Source organism: Rhynchophorus ferrugineus, unplaced genomic scaffold (genome assembly GCF_030347505.1).
Source record: "Rhynchophorus ferrugineus isolate W39M unplaced genomic scaffold, kcgeb_rfMv2 rfM1, whole genome shotgun sequence".
Classification (NCBI taxonomy): domain Eukaryota; kingdom Metazoa; phylum Arthropoda; class Insecta; order Coleoptera; family Curculionidae; genus Rhynchophorus; species Rhynchophorus ferrugineus.
The window spans coordinates 31,150,045-31,169,711 of NW_027472580.1; the positions used below are offsets into that span (position 1 = coordinate 31,150,045).

At 31.9% G+C, this 19,667-nt stretch overlaps 2 protein-coding genes across 2 annotated transcripts; one reads left to right on the plus strand and one right to left on the minus strand.

Annotated features, from left to right (window-relative positions):
• Positions 1-5,240: 5,240 nt before the first annotated feature.
• On the minus strand, positions 5,241-17,503 carry LOC143202631 (uncharacterized). The gene is made up of 4 exons (XM_076414320.1): positions 17,052-17,503; positions 10,496-11,631; positions 7,490-8,022; positions 5,241-5,999 (listed from the first exon to the last, which is right to left on the minus strand). Exons 1-4 carry the CDS (start codon positions 17,501-17,503, stop codon positions 5,241-5,243), a joined length of 2,880 nt encoding a protein of 959 aa, XP_076270435.1.
• LOC143206674 (putative carbonic anhydrase 3) lies at positions 16,951-19,638 on the plus strand. The gene is made up of 5 exons (XM_076419330.1): positions 16,951-17,628; positions 17,689-17,895; positions 18,270-18,517; positions 18,849-19,073; positions 19,207-19,638. The coding sequence occupies exons 1-5, from the start codon at positions 17,592-17,594 to the stop codon at positions 19,564-19,566; spliced, it is 1,077 nt and encodes a 358-aa protein (XP_076275445.1). The 5' UTR covers positions 16,951-17,591; the 3' UTR covers positions 19,567-19,638.
• The last annotated feature ends 29 nt before the right edge of the window (positions 19,639-19,667 follow it).

The following is a 19,667-nucleotide window of genomic DNA, read 5'->3' on the forward strand; positions in this document are numbered from 1 at the left end:
CTTATTGCGAAAGCTAAATTGATATTCTGGAATAATTTTTCTTTTTTCTATTATATAGTTTATCTTCTTTATGTATAATTTCTCGAAAACTTTCGAGATTATTGGTAATAAACTTATAGGTCGGTAGGAGGTCACATCTTCTGGTATTTTTCCTGGTTTAAGAAGCATTAATATTTTAGCTACTTTCCAGATACTAGGGAAGTAATTCATTCGTAGCATAGCATTAAATATAAATATTAATAGTTTTATACACTTTTCTGATAGTTCATTTAATATTTTACCAGTAACTAAGTCATAACCCGAATCTTTTTTAATATTAATCTCTCTCATTATTGTTTGTTTAACTTTTTTGGCCGTTAATTTCTCGTGCGGTAAATCCATTTGAAATGGCAAATCTAGAAAGCTAGTAATTTTATTTTCCTCATATTTATGTAGCTGAGACTGGAATGGTTTAAAAACATTTTTTAAGTGTTTTGAGAAAATGTCGGCCTTCTCTTTATTGCTTCTAGCCCAATTATTTTCGTTTGTTTTAATAGGTGGGTTATGCTGCTGGGGTCTCTTAAGCTTTCTTGTTGCTTTCCACAACGAATAGTCTGTAGCCTCAGTTGGTGTCAAATTATCTAGGTATTCTTGAATTTGGATTCAAGATTTGATTAGAATTCAGATTGATTAGTTCTTTTGAGCTCTTTTATATCCCTATTAAATTTCCTTTTTTTCTCTTCAGTCCTTTGCTGTTGCCAATTCCGTCGTAATTTTCTTTTTTATGCTATCTTTTTCTGTATTGTACAAGATATATGTGTATTTTTTCTTGGAAATGTTTCACTGTTAGTAGTCGCGGAATATGCTGCCTTCTGTATATTTTTTGTAGGTTTTATTGCTGCTATTTCTATATCCATTTCAGTTTTTAGCGGTAAGTTTAGAGAGATGTTCAAGGGCCAGTTAGTTCTATTATTGCACAGAGAAGGAGGTTTATCTTTGATGGTAATTTTTGAAGAAATTATTACTATTATTGGTGAATGATCAGAAGATAGGTCGAAACATGATTCTGCATGACACTTTTTTGTATTAAAATTTTTTGTAATACAGAAATCTATAGTATCTGGTTTTTTATTTTTGTCTGAAGGCCAATATGTAGGTTCACCAGTAGAGATATATTGTAAATTATCTGTCTTTATTGCTTTTAGCAGTTCTCTACATTTTGAGGTTATTATTCTTGAACCCCACATTAAATGTTTTGTATTGTAATCCCCTCTGGGAGACATAAATAAAAATAAAAACATGAATTCAAAAAAAAGTCATTCCAATGCAGGCCTACATTAGTTATAACAATAGGCCGTATAATATTCAGTTTTATCAAATTTTGTTATTGAAGTTTTTCAAAATCTGATAACACAGCAAGATGCTCATTTGTAGAATTAGAAGGGGATTCTAATATTAAGTGCTTAATATTACTTTGTACCAAACATAGCTCCTAATTACAGGTTACTAAAGATCAATGTAGCCTAGTTTGGCCAGCACTAGGTTTCGAAATTCTGAAAAAATGCGAAAATGTATTGATGTTTCAACAAAGTATTGTTCTTTCAACACGTGTTACTAAGAAATGAGAAAAAGTTGTAGAAAATAATGGAAAATATTTTGATGAAGATATACTAAACCAATTGTTCTCCATATACAGTCCATCATTTTTAAAGCAAAGAAATGATCAGAATATATGCAAAGGCTTAATAAATTAACGCCTAATTAGTAAACGCCGGATAAATTTACGTGTTAAATATATAACACTTATATATCAATGCTTAGAATGGAAAATACATTATATAGTAGATTAAAGTTCCTTTAATTTTCTTGGATAAAGTGTTTTTACACTATATCATTAAAAATTGATGGAAAAAGATAAAAATTACAATAGCATTCAATTAGGTTTTGTTGGTCATTATAGTTGTTAATAATTAATTGCACATATATTGCTGGTCGAGAAGGATATTCAATTAAAAACTGTTTGGATATGTGGAAGGAAGCAATGTCAACCATGACACCTTCAGTTTGGATGAACTGGATAAAACATACAGAGGAAGTAATTGATAAATGGTGGAATCTTGAACATGTTTTAGACAGATTAGAAATGAAAAATGACTGAAGGAAACTTTCAGGATATGTGATAATGCTGTGCAAAGCTGGTAATTCCTGAGGCAGAGTGATGAGAGTGGAGCAACTAAAGTTATGCACATAATTAATTGAATATAACTGTAGAAAATGGTATTGTAGGGCGTGAAAGATTTGTGTGCACAGATATAATAATAATTGTTCAAAATTAAACATGAGCATTGGGTTAAAACCTATGAGGAGATAATGAATACTAACTGTTTTGTAGATATGGTAAATGTATTAGACATAATTCAGTGATTAATATTATGAGGAATGGTGTACACAGATAGCAGCAGAAGAACTAAAATATACAGTGACACCAAGATGACTTGACAAGTAAACACACCATCGAAGGAAACAAGAACTAAACGTAAAAAGGTGAATATGCTCTCGAATGAAAGTAAAATATGTTTCTTAGATATACAATTATTAATTAGGTGGATTAGGCCTCCAGGGGGATACCACTACATAAAAAAACGTGCCTAGAAACTTCACCTCATGGATGGTGTGGAAAAGGGTCCAAAGTAAAAAAAACAAATCTAACCTACAAACTATTATAGCTGTGTTCTTAGTTGTAGTTTTAAGTCCTTCGATAATACATGTATTAGATGTACTATAATGTTAAAATAAATTATATTTGATAATATTTTTTTCAATTATTTTATTTAGATTAGAATTTTCTTGTATGTCAAAGCCAAACTGAATTAAAACTGAACGCATCAACGTCAACATTGCAATGTTTCGACGTTACAAATATCCATGACGTATTACTAAAAAAACTTTGAATAAACTATATACACATATAATTTGATTCGCTTCAATCTTCCGATTTGCTGCGATTTGTATCAAAATTGTATTTCATCCATGTTACCTTGTCTTTGTGATCTCCTTTCATGTTTTACGACTAAATCATTGATTAACTTCAAGGGTTAATTTGACTTCAACGCCATCTTCCTATACTTCATTAGTTTCGTACTGATAAGCATTGGTAAGTAACATAATCACTGAATATTTTTTTGACCAAATAGGCGTTATTATTATCTGATATATCAATATTTTTGATCTTAGGTCAATGGGGAAAACATTCTAACCTGTAGAGCGTTTAATTTTGACTCTCATGACACAGCAAGATTACGAAGTGATAGGCTATATTTTTCTGTCTGTTTTTCTATAACTCAAGGCAGATATATAGGTGTATATATCGGCAGTATATGTACAAATAAGAATGGTCTCAAGGCACTATGCTAGTATACTCATAGAGAAATAGAGATTTAACTTCATAGGAAATTTTGGGGAAATGTTTCGCGACGTCCAAGATCTAGATGTCGCTACTTTTAACTTATTACTTGCTTTAATCGCTGCGCTATAAGCGTCGGTGGGATCTGATTGGCTCATTTCGTTTCTATGGTACGTTTGTTGTTTATTTATTTTGAGCGCCATTTTCAGTATGGCTGACATATGGATTAGTGCGTATAGAGATTAAATTATTAGTTCATTAGTATATATAAGTCGGTAGTACAAAAAGTAAAGTTAATTAGGAAGTGTTGTGTACCCGGATGTACAGATAGTAAAGAAATGCAGAATCGTTTTCATTCGAAAAAGTATTTGGCTGTCATGGTTGATAATGTTGAAAATCCCAAACCGATTCGATTAAGTATCACAGAAAATGTATGATCGTTACAGTATGTTTTGTTGTTGTAAGTTGAGGTAAGTTTATTCATATATATAAATATCAAATATTTATTTATTTTTATTTTTAGAATTTAGTAGCCTTCCGAAAAACGCTATGCAAATGGATATATATTTTTCTTCTTAGATCAATAGTTGCAGCTCAAATAAAATAATGGCTTCTGAATGCAAATCTATTAAAAGACAATTGAGCGATATTCTATACACGATGAATTTTGGTGTAAAATTTATTACCCAAGTAAGAACAAATTTGTTAAAGTGTCATCAATTAAATAACTGCCTTGAGGGATTCATTTCATTAAAGAAAATTAAGTGTAATTATTTAAATAAATATATTTGCTTAAGGCTAGTTAACCAAGATATTTTGTTGTGGATCTAACTCATGGATTCAGGAATATACATAATCGGCTAGTATGTTTTAGAAACCATTTGAAGCGCTGAAAATAAGTTAATTTTTTTCATCTCATTGGCCTTGAGGTAATTGTGAAGAGGATGAACATGATAGCTCTAAATATTTACATTCTATAATAACCAGGGATGAAATGAAAATACTGTCAGTAGGTCTTTGAGCTATCGCTTTTATATTATTCAGCGATTTTGCCACGTCGATAATTAACAACGTTTTTGTCAATTATTTAAAAAAATAGTAAATTTAAAACCCTTCAATTGTACATTCGATAATGATCTTTCAGATAAAATATTAAAAGTAATAACAAGTTGCGCGATATACTTTTGAGTAAAACAGGTGAACAAAATTTTAACAGGGGAAGATTTAAAATTTGCTTTCACTATAACAAAACAATAAGACAGAACTCTGATAGATCCTATTAAATTGATGGCACTAAAAAATATGAAAAAGGAAAAAGACGAAAGAGATAAATAGATATATTTATTTTTATATTATATTTTTATTTATATTTTATTTAATAAATTTATTTCAGAAAAACATTGTTTTTTATTTAAATTTCATTGGTCAATTAACATGACGTCAAGGCTGTCAAATACCAAACATTACTAATGAGCTAATCAAATGTCTTCACAATAAAATATTTCTCTTACAGGTGCCTATAATGGAGATTTAAATTGACCAATCAAATTACTTGAACGGCCAATTATGGCGCCCTCTGGATGTTGGACAAAGCAAAGCTTTGCGCCAGAGTCCTCTATTGATTTACATCTCTATTACTCTATGACTATACTCAAACGAATTTATTAAACATTATAGTTCAAGCGTTTTACATTTAAAAAGTTAGAAATGTATTTAAAAAATTCTAATAAATATAAGATATGATAAATTTTGGATTTTTTTTTAAAACCTTATTAAATAATATACTATCAAATAAAAAAATAACATTAGTTTTAGGGATATTTTTATTTTCATCTAAAATTAATTTATCAAATATACCCTATATTTGTTGATGTGAAGAAGAAACCGAATTATAATTATCAACACCTTCTCTTGAACTGGTACTTTCCTCACACGAATCATCGTTTAAGAAATAAAATATATTTCTAGATGAAGATGAACCTAAGTTATTAGACACAGATTCTCCTGTACTACTTTTTGATTTATTTACATTGTTTTGTGCGTTAGTTTCTGATAAAGATACTTGTAGTTCTTTGTCTTTTACACAATACGGCTCAGGTTTGACTCTAAACGTCTCCAATGAAAATACATTTTCTAAGGAAGAACTTAGTTCGGGTTCAGACCTGATAGTATGCTGAGATATTTTCGAATAATTTCTCAGTGGTATTTCTTCATCAATAAAGTACTTCTTTGTATCCTTATTATTTCGCCAATTCGTATCAATCATCCAATCGAAATATTTCATATCAGTTAAAGATTTTGTTTCATCCGAGATTTGACTTGGCCTCTCATTGATTTTTGGACACGAAGTCAACTTTCCTGGATATTCACTTTCCTGGATATTCGATAATAATACTGGAGATATAATGTTATCTTTGGTGAATTCAACAACCATGACTATATCATCAATCGCTGCACACAAACTTGTATAAACTAACAAATATTTTTGCTTATATGCTGTTTCATTGGTCCTTCTATGACAAATTTCAATTCCAAAAGGTATTTTACGGGATTCATCAGCATCATATTTCTCACTAAATGCATCAAAATATCCGACGTTAGCATTGATATCCACGACCTAAAATATAAAATAATATATATATATATATATATATATATATATATATATATATATATATATATATATATATATATGTAAATAAAAATTCTTGAAATATAAATTCACATAATAATTTTCTAATTCACATAATAATTTCATTTTTCATTCTGTTAAAAAGTCTCATACTTCATATAATGCATTATTGGTGTTGACATGTATTTTGATCAGTAATGTAATGTATAGGTTAAAATGTAAAGGGTCACTGGCAAGAACTGTTAAAGGACTTAAACAGTTAAATTTGATGGTTTTGACACTTTCAACATAAAATAATAGTTTAACACTGAATATTATTTCGTTGTAAAATCTATATAGACGCTAACAATGTAACCCTCAAATTTTATTTATTTTCAAATTATTTTCAACTTAGGGTGAAGATTTCAACTTTCAAGGACGATCTGGACAACCAAAAGTATAACGGACGGGAAATCACACACGTTGCAATAGTTGCGAAAAGTACACTGCTGACGTTCAAGTGGGAAGTTCTGCAACACTAGCAAACTTATCAGCTTTGTTTGAAAACACTAAAACAAGGCAAGACTAAAAGTTAAACTCATATCACTATACAATCACCTTATTAGCCTGATTTAGCACTACCGAACTTTTGGCTATACCTGGAGCTCAAGAGACAATATAAATCTAAACAAATTAAATTTAAATTTTAAACTGAATTCTTAACAAATTAATGTTTTGAACTTCTATTTTCTCTTAACGTTATACTATATTACATTATTTATAAAATAGTAAGTAATTAATACAATATATGATTTGTTAAAAGAAAAAATATTTACTATTATAGTACTTTTATTGTTTAATTTAATATCGACACTTTAATTTCAGTGTACTTTTAAAGCATATTGTCCTATAAGTGGAAATATTTAATTTCATAATTCAAATTTGAAAACTACTGATAAGTGATTTATTTTCAGATCACTATTATTCATTAGTGGATAAGATCTCAAGATTAAATCACTTTAATACTTAAAACATTGTTAATATTATTTAGTAGTATAACTAATATCTATTAGTAAAAATACGAAGTAAGTATTATTATAAGTAGTTTGACATTTCCATGCATAAAATAATATTTAGTAATATGTTTTGAATTATTCAGTATTTTAGACATTTTACGATATTGATTCTTGTTGTTAGTGCATTTTATTGTATAATTTGAAGATGTCTGCTATCGAAGACCATCAAATACTTTTAGAAACTCATAGTGATGCTGCTACGATTTTGATGTAGATGACAAAGAACAACCTGGAAGACAAAAACAGTTTAAAGATAATGAATGCAATGCATCATTCTAGTTACTACTTATTCAGAATGATGCAATATGGATTGGCTAGTATATGGCTTTGAAATATTGAAGAAATACGAAATACCTGTTTAAAAAGAACATTAATAAGAATACGCACCAGCACCTAATACAAAAAAAAATTAAATAATACCTGTGTATTTGTTTTACTTTTATTCTTCTTCGAACTAGTTGTCGTTTTCTTACTTGATTTATCATCAATCCCCACTGTTTTCTTTGATGTTCTCTCTTTAGCGTCCTCTTTTCCAAAATACATCCTAAACACTTTTTTTGTATCCAGTACATCCAAGCCTTGCATTAGAACCGATTTTGGTCGTACTTGACTGCTACTTATATCTTGAGCGACCCTCTTGGTTCTCAATATATACTGTTCCTCCATTTTCTCAAATGACATTCTGTCTTGTAGATTATCAATCATTGGTAACAGCAGCTGCTGTACTTCACATAATCCATCAGTGTCTGCACCAGACCCTTCCATATCAAGCGTTTCTAAATTACTAAAGGTCTTTGTTAGATGCATTCTTAAAACGATATACGCGAAAAAATATTTCTTTCTGTCTACATTTGGTTCACTAGATGGCCTTTCTAATTTACAAAGTAGATCTTGCAATTTTTGGTAATAATTATTTTTATTTTCCGTGGAAGTGATTGCCGTAGTTGATAACTCTGGAAACAAAATCATAGTGAATTATCTTAGTAATATTTGATAGTAAATTAGTTATATACGATTATATACGGTATTAAATTTTGAAATATTTATCTGATATACGAGCTGAGTAGTCTCTAGTCCCAGTATGAATTTTTATTGTCGTAAAATAAGTTTATCAAAAACAACTAAGTTTATTTTGTCTAGGTGCTGTCAAATGTAAATAATTAACTACTTATTTGATCCAATTAATAAAGGCATTTTTTTTCTTGATTGATACTTAGTTATAAAGAAACTTATTACATATTTACTAATAAACGTATTGTTCAATGCTATCATCAACTTTCACCACAAATGGTATCATTTAATGAGCAACATATGAATCCTACATCGAAAATTTGCTAACCTTTAGAAAATATCTACAGACAAAACTAATAAATCTTATTAATAGGAAAGAACTGTTCAAACCGTGTGATGTTTCTCGATTCAGCTACATACTCTGTAATCTTATATTATCATAATGGCTGTAGGTAAAGGTTACGAGAAAGCAGCTACAAAATTTGAGATGTCAAAAAAAGTTGTAGAAAGCAATTGGAGCAAACATATTTCATATCAGATTGAATTGTAAAATAACAGGTGAGGCAAAAATCCCGCTACTATTTTGATGGCGCGCTATCTTGGTTATGTGATGTTTAGCTCAGTTTCGCTTTAACTATTGTGTTGTGTAAACGTCCAAATGTTATTATGGATAAATATACGCCACCAAGAACGAGCAGAAATAATGACAATATTTATTGAAAATAATCGTTCCATTATTGCCACTCGGCGGAAATTGCGTCAAAAATATCGTAATCATCCAGTGCGTTACAAAACCACAATTTATCGTTCACATGCGAATTTTCGACAGTACGGTACGATAGCAAACAGCAGCTTGTTCTGGAAGAAAACGGACGTCTCGTAAGGCTGAAAATGTGGCTCTGGTGCCGGATAGTGTTGCAGAGTGTCCATAAACAACAATTCGGAGACGCGGTTCCCAGTTACTCATTTCTGCACGCAGTTTAAGGCGAATTTCGAAAATGTTCCTGTATAAAATTCATTTAGTTCAAAAAATCCCAGTCAAAATTGCTGGCGCGAGATCTTGATTTTTCGTCTAAATTGATAGTGAGCGATGAAGCCCATTTTCTTCTCAGTGGTCACGTTAATAAACAGAACAGTCGGTTTTGGGGAAAAAAGAATAATCCATTAATTCATGAAACTTCATTGCATCCACTAAAAACAACTCTGTGATGTGGTATTCATGCTGGAAACATTATTGGTCCCTATTTTTTCGAAAATGAAAGGTGTGCGGCTAAGGTGTTGCAGTTATTGTTACTGCTGAATGGTACCAAGACATGATTCGAAATTTTCCTGTGCCTGAAATAGAAGAGGAAGGACTAGAGGACATGTATTTTCAGCAAGATGGGGTTACAGCACACACAGCTCGTTCAACAATTCAATTAATGAATGATGTTTTTGACAACGAAAACTAATTTCGCGAAGTGGCGATTTAGCATGGCCAGCCAGATCTCCAGATTTGACAGCATCAGACTTCTTCTTATCGGTTTTTTTAAATCAAAAGTTTATGTGAATAAGCGCCAAACGATTCAACTTCTTAAGGAGAATATTCGTTACGAAATTGAAGAAATTCAGCCTGCAGGCTGTTATGAAAAATGCCTTAAAAAGAGTCGAAATTTGAATAGGGAATCGCGGTCACCATTTAGCTGATACAATTTTTCAATCATAATGAAAGAAAAATGTAAACACCAAGCAAACTTTTTATGAAAACCAAACTTACTTATCTTTTCTTTGAGCAAAGTTATAGGCCATCAAAATGGTAGAGGAACTTTTGCCCACGTTGTATTTAGGAATGACATTGGACATTAAGCTACACCAGAAATCCCAATTAAATAATAAGAAAAAAGAATTGGATATTAAATTTAGGAGAATTTATTGACTATCTGGAATAACCTGCTAACATACAATAAAGTACTGCTGTATAAGCAAATTCTTAAGCCCATTTGGACATGTGCCATCCAGATATGGACAATTCCAAAAATATCAATCTATACATAATTTAGCCGTTTTGATACAAACTATTGGGGAGTATCGTTAATGTATGTATTACTCCTAATGGTACTTCAAATATATTCAGATAGTGATTTTCATTGAATCGGAAGTAAACACCATTAAACAAGTCATTAAAAAATATGGCCACATTCATGAACAAGGATGTTCATTGTCGAAATCATAACCATCATATCATTGTCGAAACAGAGATTAAATAATTTTATGATTCACGGTGCCTATAAAATTAAATATGTGACATAATTTCTATAGATTTTTCAGTAAATGTATTTCACAAAAAAAAATAACAATAAACTTAATTCTTGAAGACTTGTCTATTATTATGGATAATCTTGCCTATCAAAATATACGAAAACTGTTTAAAATTACCTTTTCCCACTTTGGTCTTCGCTGAGGACAATTTTTCATCTTTCACATTTTTCGCCTTTTCACCAGCAACATTGTCATTTCTCGCAAGCACTCGGCACTGCTTAAACTTCATATAAGCCGCAAAATTATTCTGAAACCACTCCGAGAGATCCTTCTTTCTAACCATAAACCGTAGTGTCTTCACCGACAAGTTCCACGTGTCTGCGTCACCGTTTTCTTTGGTTTCCGCGTAAAGTTCTTTCAGTGCATCGATAATCGATTTCTTATAAATATATTTCGGTTTAGAACCGTAATATTTGTTTTCGTTCAAATTTTTCGACTCAAACATTTCCTTTTCCGTATAATCGAAGAATGGAGTCGCTGTTTCTAAAGAATAGTTTCCTTTACAAATAATTTCATTTAAAATGTCGTCAGCCAAAGTTTCTTGTACTCGTCGTTCCAAACGTTCATTGATCATTCTAGCTTTCTGTTCGAAATCTCCAATGGTAACAAAACCAATTAAATTTATCAATACCTTGTGGTCATCACTCCATAGTCTAGGCACCGTATATATTTCCCAACGTTCGTGAAAATTACCTAGTTTCTTTGTTTGAAACCAAATAGGAAAATGTATTTGTTGACCTGGTAGTAACAAGATCTCGCCATTTTGAAACTTGAATGGATGAAAAATAGTTTCGTGGGTCTCGGCAAATTCCCGAAACAATCTCGTCTTGGGAAAAAGTTTCCAATAAAGACGTAGCACAGCTCTACCCGTATTCTCAAAGGTTATAATACGTTCGGTGGGAAGTTGATTATCAATATCATGTTCAAAAATTATACTGAATTTGAACCCATGAGCCGGCATAACCATGTCTTGATAAAACTCAGTCTTATTGATTTTTAAAGAAACTTTAGGACTTTTATCTTGTTTGCGTGGACTCAATTCTGATGGAGCAATAGGTACATCCACCGGTTGGTATTCCTTAGTTGGTTTCTCTTCGCTGTTGTTGCAGTGTTTTTGTTGAATCTTATGTCCTTGTATTACAAGATCTGAGAAATCGGGATTATACGGATTAATTTTTGATAATTTGGACCTGAATTTATCTATAACTTCTTTCCTATATTCATTTTTATTTATCCAGTGATTAAGCAAGTTTCTGTAAATAGAAATAGGAAACGTTATTAATACCCAAAATTAGATATATTATATATTCAGTCGAACTCAGAAATGTTTTAATCAATCCAAGTGATTCGCATGTGTAAATTACTGGTTAGTGTGTACGTAAGACGACAATACCTACGATACTAAACGTATCACAGGAGATATTAAACATAGAAAAAAGTAATTTAGAAGTGAAAGTTATATGGAAAAATCGGGTCCCCGGTTTAAGCTTTTCGAAATCCCCGTTACGCGGCCAAATGTAAATGAAAAATGCAACAGCTATATGTGTGTTTCTCTCTCGTTCGGCTTCGGTATTAATAATTCTAACCTAAGCAGTTAACGGCCATTTTTAGGTGATATAATTTGTGATGTTTATTTACGACAAGTTTTTCGGTATGTGTTTTTATATATATTTAACAATTACTTTAGATTATTCTGTGTATTTCAATTTATTAGTGTAATAACAGGAAAACCTTAAGGGGATCTCTTATGATCTATGTAGGTCCAGGAAAGTTTGTAATAATTTTAAAGGTGAAGACTATAGACCAAAATACGGAAAGCCATGGCTCAAACAAGATGTAGTTCCTACTTGTAATTTAAATAGTAAGTATTTTGTTAAATAGTAATGAATTATTGCATTGAGATAATTAAGCATTATTTATTGAGATTCTTTACCTTTACTACAGGACAAGGAATATATGCCCCCAATGACAATACTATAAACACATAAGTTTCTTGAGGCTGATAGATATATAGGACATTCTTCTACCCTAACAAGACCCAGAAGTAAGTATATAATAAGAAACTTATGTTTATTATTATAGAATGGAGGTTCTAACTTGGAATTTATATGTTCATTTACAGATAAGTCAGCCTGCCCCATGGCTTTATCTTTATTGAAATGCAGTGGCAGAGGATATAAACTGTTATCGAAGATATTCTGCTTGCCTTCTAGAAGAACATTAATGCAGATACTGAATAAGGCTCCTTTTTGCTGCTGGCGTAGTAACCTCTAATTTTGATCGTTAGTTCAGAAACTTGACTGTATAGACCGAACTGCAGTTGTCATATTTGATGAAATGTACCTCAATTTAGGTAGGTTGTTAATTTAGTTAAAAGTAAAGTAAAAGAATTTTCCACTAATTTTTTTTACTATGCATTTTTAAATTTCCCGTTGAAATTTTTAAAATTCCCGTTAACATTTTTAAATTTTCCGCCGTAACTAACTGTCATACGGCGCATGAGTAAGCGCCCTCACATGGGCATTCCGAGCGTAACTTAGAACCTATTTTAACGTATGAGATGCGCTTCTATGTTTCTTTATTCTATGATATTAAACGGCTGTACTTAACAGGATTCCTTACTTCACAGTCATCACCGGGTTTGGCGCATGCGCATGTTGAGTTCCATTTAATTTTAAAGGAGAAAATAATCTGAGTTTAGTGCATGCCGAAAATATATATACAAGCTGGTAAATAGGTTGAAGAGGTAAATAAAAATGGTAAAATTTTTTAAATAACACATTTTATTTAAAAAATTATTGAATAAAATTAAATAATAAAAATAAGTTCTATATACCTTTCTATTTTTTATAAAAACACCACATTTAAATGAATTTACATGTCTGAACAATTAACGAGATCTCCAAGAACCATACAAATAAATATAACCACAGAAAAGACCAAAATCGTTAAGATCAAACCCAGCCAATATAGTTAAAACTAAATAAAAAAGCCACCACTATGTATGAAAACAGTCAAATTCTCCCAAAAATCTCAAATATGATATTCTTGATCCAAAAATCCCATTAATTAATTGACTACCTCGAGCTTTCGATTAACGTATTGTACATTAAAATGAATGGACTATCGTACTTTTAATCCGAAAGAAATCTCAGTCAATACATCATTATTTTTGCAAAACAATAATTTATTTACTTATACTCATATATAATAATGCATTGTATTTTCTTTGTCATTAGATCATTAGGGTGTCGTTGATAGTTTTATTTTGTTTATTTGCTTTATTTTATTCCTATACTAACCAACGAGTTAAGGCATCATATTATGCCCCAGAAAATTGTTTCATTATATTGTAGTAGGTGTTTGACCTATCTCTTTTATATTAACCCGCGATATTGCCACGTCGATAATATAACATATTTTTGTCAAATATCTTTAAAAAAATGTAAATTTAAAACCTTTTAATTATACACTACATAATGATTTTTCGCCGCAATATTGCTCGTTTACCCAACCAATTATGGTTATTGAAACACGCTGAATAAACTCCTCGTTTGAGTTTGTGATATGACATAAATTTATGGGTAATGTGATGAATCCGGTCGAGGTGTCCACTGCGACTTTATTATTTCCAATGTCTAACAACTGCTTCGCAAACACATTTGCAGTTTTATCTTGTTGCAAAATTACTCGCATGTTAGTTGTTAATTGGAGTGTCTTTACGTACCGCCACAAATTCGATGATTTTAGGCATGCGTTTAGTTCATCAGCACCAGTTGATCGGGTAATAAGTGGAAGAGTCTGGCGTAAATAAACTGACAACAGAATCATGACCCCACTAAAAATATTTTAGTTATCACCAAGATTTTCCAACGTTCTGTCAAGTGCCTCCAGTGAACTCTTATGGGCCATTGTGCATTAATCTCAAATAATCAATTTGCATACCCGTAGGATGTTGGCCATTGCGTTATTTTTGGCGATGTTACAAGTTGGTGTTTCGTTGATTTGCATGTTTAATAGTAATTTCAAGGCAGAATGTGTAGTTCGCCCGCCTTCTAGCAGAGTCGCAGCTAATTCAAAGGAAGCTAACGCTAGAGCTACATTTTTTCGCGATCTGATCTTCGCCAAAAGTAATGAAATTAAGAACGTTTCTCCGGTTCCTCCAGGAGCATCGAGGAAATAAATTCCACCAGATTCACTGTTCACAGCTTCTTCCAAAGTGTCGTACGCAATTATTTGTTATTGATTTAATTGTGGAACATTTGTACGAACCATTTCGGCCAATGCTTCAATATCGTATTGTTGTTCTCTTTGCAACTCGTGGTTTAATGCATCGTGCATATAACGATTGGGTGCTGTCATTCCCAAACACGGCAAAACATTATTTGCCATCAATTAACACATATCTTCTATCATGAACAATGTCTCATTGTAAATTTCTGCGGTCATTTGTAATGTAGGACTCAAAGTCTGACGGCGCACACTATGCAAAACATCCTCAGACATGTCATTCCTATAATTAACACACAAATCTTTTGGATTCAAGGGAAAACATGTCGATATGATCAATATATCGCAAATAATGTACGAATTTGATGCAGAGATGAAGATATTACGGAATCCTTGAGCGTATGATCCCAGTGCGAATCGTTCTCGAAGTGTAACAGTTGACATGCCTCACGGTAAGTCGCACACAGCTGCCCATAAACTGTTCTCAGTTGTTTAAACGATGTCGGACCACGAACATTAACCAATAACAACCGCAAATAATAACATTCATCGTTAATTAGATATACTGTGTAGATACGACCCAGAGTGTCTGAAACAAATAGATTTGGATGTCCTTCAACTGGTGTTCCTTGTTTTCGCCGCTAAAACGATTTTGATAATGCATTCCATGTGTAATAGCGTAGCATGTCAGCATACAGCAAAGTGCGAGCAAAATCATCAGTTTGACTGACTGTGAAGAAACTTGTTAATGTTGTCGACGGTGGACGAGCCGCTCTGTGCGCCGCGTTGGATTCATTAAAATAACCATTTTCTAAATGGTCTGCCAAATGGCCTACTGTAGAGTGTCTTTCATGGATCACAAATGAAAAGATACGTCAAATTGCTTCGTTTCTATCTACCTAGCGACCCATCTGGTACTGTGATATTTCGTCATTTGCATTGGTTACATCGAATACGGCCATATCGCTACCTTTGTTAACATATTTACATATGTAGTTTATCAACTTACAATATAGAGTTAGAATATTCCACATTGATGTGAATCTCAAAAGCTTTGGATAATATTGGCGAGTATGGTATGATCGAACGTTTGTCTACATCAACATTTTATCCTCTTACCTTCACAACTACTGATTGCCGCAACTGGTCGCCGACGATACAATGGGTATCCATCATTTCCCGTTACGGTTTCAGCAATCAGGTCTCTTGGGTATCGCTTGGAACACTTGCCGTCAACCATACATGGTGAATTGTAGTTGAAAACTCCGCAAAGTCCATGTATCATGTGTTTGGTAACTACGTCATGCAAATTTGGGTCAACTGTGGGAAAGTGGGCAAGGCAAATTGACCTGTATAATATGTGTAGGACCAAATGATGTCATCTGGAAACAGCTGTTATATTTCTAAATGTTGGCCAAGAAATACTTAGAATCATTTCCAATCTCAGAAACTAAAGAGCTTAAAGGATCTGGTAGTGGGACCAATTGTGGCAATTTTACTCTACCTCCAGCACAACATAATTCAGTAGATTCACCACTGTATTTTAACGCTTTGCAATATTAGAAATCATTGTCATTTCCCCAATTGTTACCGATTTGTCGACACAATAATCTATTGCCGCATGATAGTGGAATGCAGCTCGTTCCAGGATCACAGAAGCACTGTGTCTGCGAAATCGCTCAATTTCATTATGTTGTGCTCGCTGTTGTTGTTTTTAATGTCCACGAACTCGTTACATTCTAAGACTATTTACTTCATTGTCACTCTCTAAAGAACGCAATTCTGACATAGCAATACGACTACTTTCTTGATCAGTCTCTCTCTGGTCATCAGTGCAGTTAGCACGTGAGGTAGCTCTTCGCACATTTAATTGACTGCGACGACCTAAGTCAGGTCGTCTTCTCTTCGGCATCGTAAATTGTAATTAATCAAACTTAAGATTTATCAATCTATATAAAAATAATATGAAATATAGTTAACTGTAGTTAATCTACATAAAAATAATCTGATAGTTAACCACTGTAGTTAGCTAAAATTAAATTTATTATTTACCTCCTGAGAATAAAGATATAAAAATTCTAATTAGTTATTCATTTTAAGCTATTCTTTCTATTTCATTTCTGCGGATACAACAAAGAAAAAACAAAATTGTTCTTCTTATTTAATGTCTTCATATTTATTCACCTTTTAAACATTCCCTGGTCTTCCACAAATAATTCAAGACCAAAATTATCTAAATCGGCCCAGCCGTTCTCGAGTTTTAGAAATAACGATTCATTTCTATATATACAGATTCCAAATATAGGACTTTATTTATTTTTTAATTTCGTACTTTATATACATGCGAGATAGTATTTTAAAGTTATCAAAGGCATGTATTTCGGCCAGCTCTGAGCATAGAGGCAAAACAAAGCTCATTCAGTTTCCTTAAAATAATACTTACCTTTTTCTAGGAAGAATATCTTTCTCCAACAACATGCTATTTGGTATACCAATTCTCTCTATTTCAGGCAATTCATTTCTTTCCTCTTTCGACTTTACCGCAAAATATTCTGACCCCTTGTAGGGCTTTTTTTTACCCGATAAAGAACATGACATTGTCCAGAAAGTAGGATTACCACGATACTTATCAAAATCGGTAGAAATGTTTGTCGATTCCAATGCTATCTTATCCTCCAGCAATGGTCTGTATTCGTCACCGATATTCATCAATAATTCTCCAGGCTGACGACCGATTTTTTTCAATTTGGCATGTATATCTCTGCGACGCTGCATCCACGACTCCCAATTCTTTAATTGATTTGAACATGCCTCTTCGGTTGTCTTACGAGATATTTTATCACACAAACACACGCAAGTGTCCGTCGCACTAAAAACTTCTTCTTCAAATGACATGACTCTATGATTATATAAATGACAAATAAAATGACTGAAATGATGTCATCTAAAACGCATCTATCAAAATCCAACGTTTTCATTTAATATGGAACAGACATCAACGACGACAGAGCACAACATCGGTAAAATGTCCAGCCTTAAACAGACAAGTATCTGAAATCATATAATAAAACCAATTCTAGAATCTGTGAAATTTGAGGACAATAATGGAGTAGATGGTGGCAATGAACAAAAAATAAAAGATATTTTCCAAGATGGAGAAGTGTATGAATCACCGACAGACCTAAATGTTACCAAAACCATACCTGTCGAAAACGTGCCGCCTTTGAAGTGGGTCAATTTTGAATTGCTACCAAAGAAGATGAAAATAACAAATTCTGGTTATACTGGTAATAAAAACAGATATATGCAAAAAGTATAAGACACAAATCGCTTTATATAAATAAAACCTATTGTACTTATAATTATATTTTTACTGCAATCTATAGAATGAATCATAATTTAAGCAATACAGTAGCAGTATTTTTTTATTTTTTACAAAAGGTGCTTTGAAAACATGTGTTTTAACGTTAAAAAATATTAAAATACATACAAGGGTCTAATATTTATTTAACTTAATTATCACCAAATTGTTCTGTATTCTTCATATATATTTTAATATTATTTAATTTATCACATTTTTAAAACATGAAGAAAATAGTCATTCACTCATACGTTTATTTTCATACTTTGTCTTTTGACAATGTATAATACGTATACATAGTTATTTTAAGTGCAAAATGGGGACAGGAGAGACCTTATATCACTGGTGGGACACTCAGTGGAAAATATGTTTTCTCTCAGCTACACCTTCACTGGGGCGTGAATGACATGGAAGGCAGTGAACATACGGTTGATGGATGTCATCATCCAGGAGAGATGCACGTAGTAACTTTCAAAAGTTGCTATTTAACTCAAGAGTCAGCCTTAAAAGAAACTGATGGTGTTGCTATACTTGTATATTTATTTAAGGTATTCCACAAAGAATTAACTTCCACCACTTAGTAGTAGTTTGTTGTTCTAATAGTAATCACTAATCTTGCATTAGAAATATTAACGATCTTTAAATAAATTACAAGCAATAATTATGAAACTAACAGTCAGACACCAAACATTGACTGTTTCTTAATAATCATACTTAATGCAGTAGCTATTTCAAGCAAATAATTTAGAAAATGAATTAATCCAGTAAAAATTCTGATATTTCAAAACCTGTTAGGTATATGCCCAAGTAGCTTTTCCCTTAAGTTCATTTATACTATGTATATCTCCTAAAATTTTTAAAATTAATATTTGTCTTAAGTTGCAGGATGAAGCTCACAAGGGTTTCTCTATTATTACGGATGCCTTATCAGGAATTGCTCAAGCTCACACTTCCATGAAAATAGAGCCTGTTGATCTCAACCAACTTATAAAACAATTCTGGACTGACTATTTCATGTACAAGGGCTCAGTATCGACCTCAGACTGCGTTCATCATATAACCTGGATGATAACACGATATCCTATGGCAGTTTCTGCTGAACAGGTAAACATATGAAACCACTAATTTACATTGAACATAAATGAGCAAATCAACCTTATAACATCATAAATTAGAAATAGAATATTTCTTTGTTGACAAATTGGCGAATGCGACGTTAGAAATTATTTTATTTTAGATCGATTCTCTACGATATTTAATGGATGATAGTGATGAACTAATTAAAAGGAATTTTCGAACGATTATACCCCGTGATGATAGACGCATATTTCATGTGCTTCCATCAAAATCTAAATATTCAACAATGTTGCCACTGTCGGATTATGACAAAGTTATTACGCAAATATATAGAATGGAGTTGGAATTGAACTCCAATCCATTATATGTTCTTCAAGGAGAGAAGGATCTAATCAGGCAAAAATTGATACAAATGAGGAAGTCGGAAGAATACAGAAATGATGAAAATGTTAACAAAAAACCTGTTAAATATGTTAAACTAATGGAGGTCATTAAAAAATACATAAATAATCTCTTCTAATTCTTGTGTACTATCAATTTTTCCTAAATTGTATACAAAAATCTTTAATAAGCTTAAATACTGAATTAAAGCCTGACGAATTCACCACAATGTAAAAACTA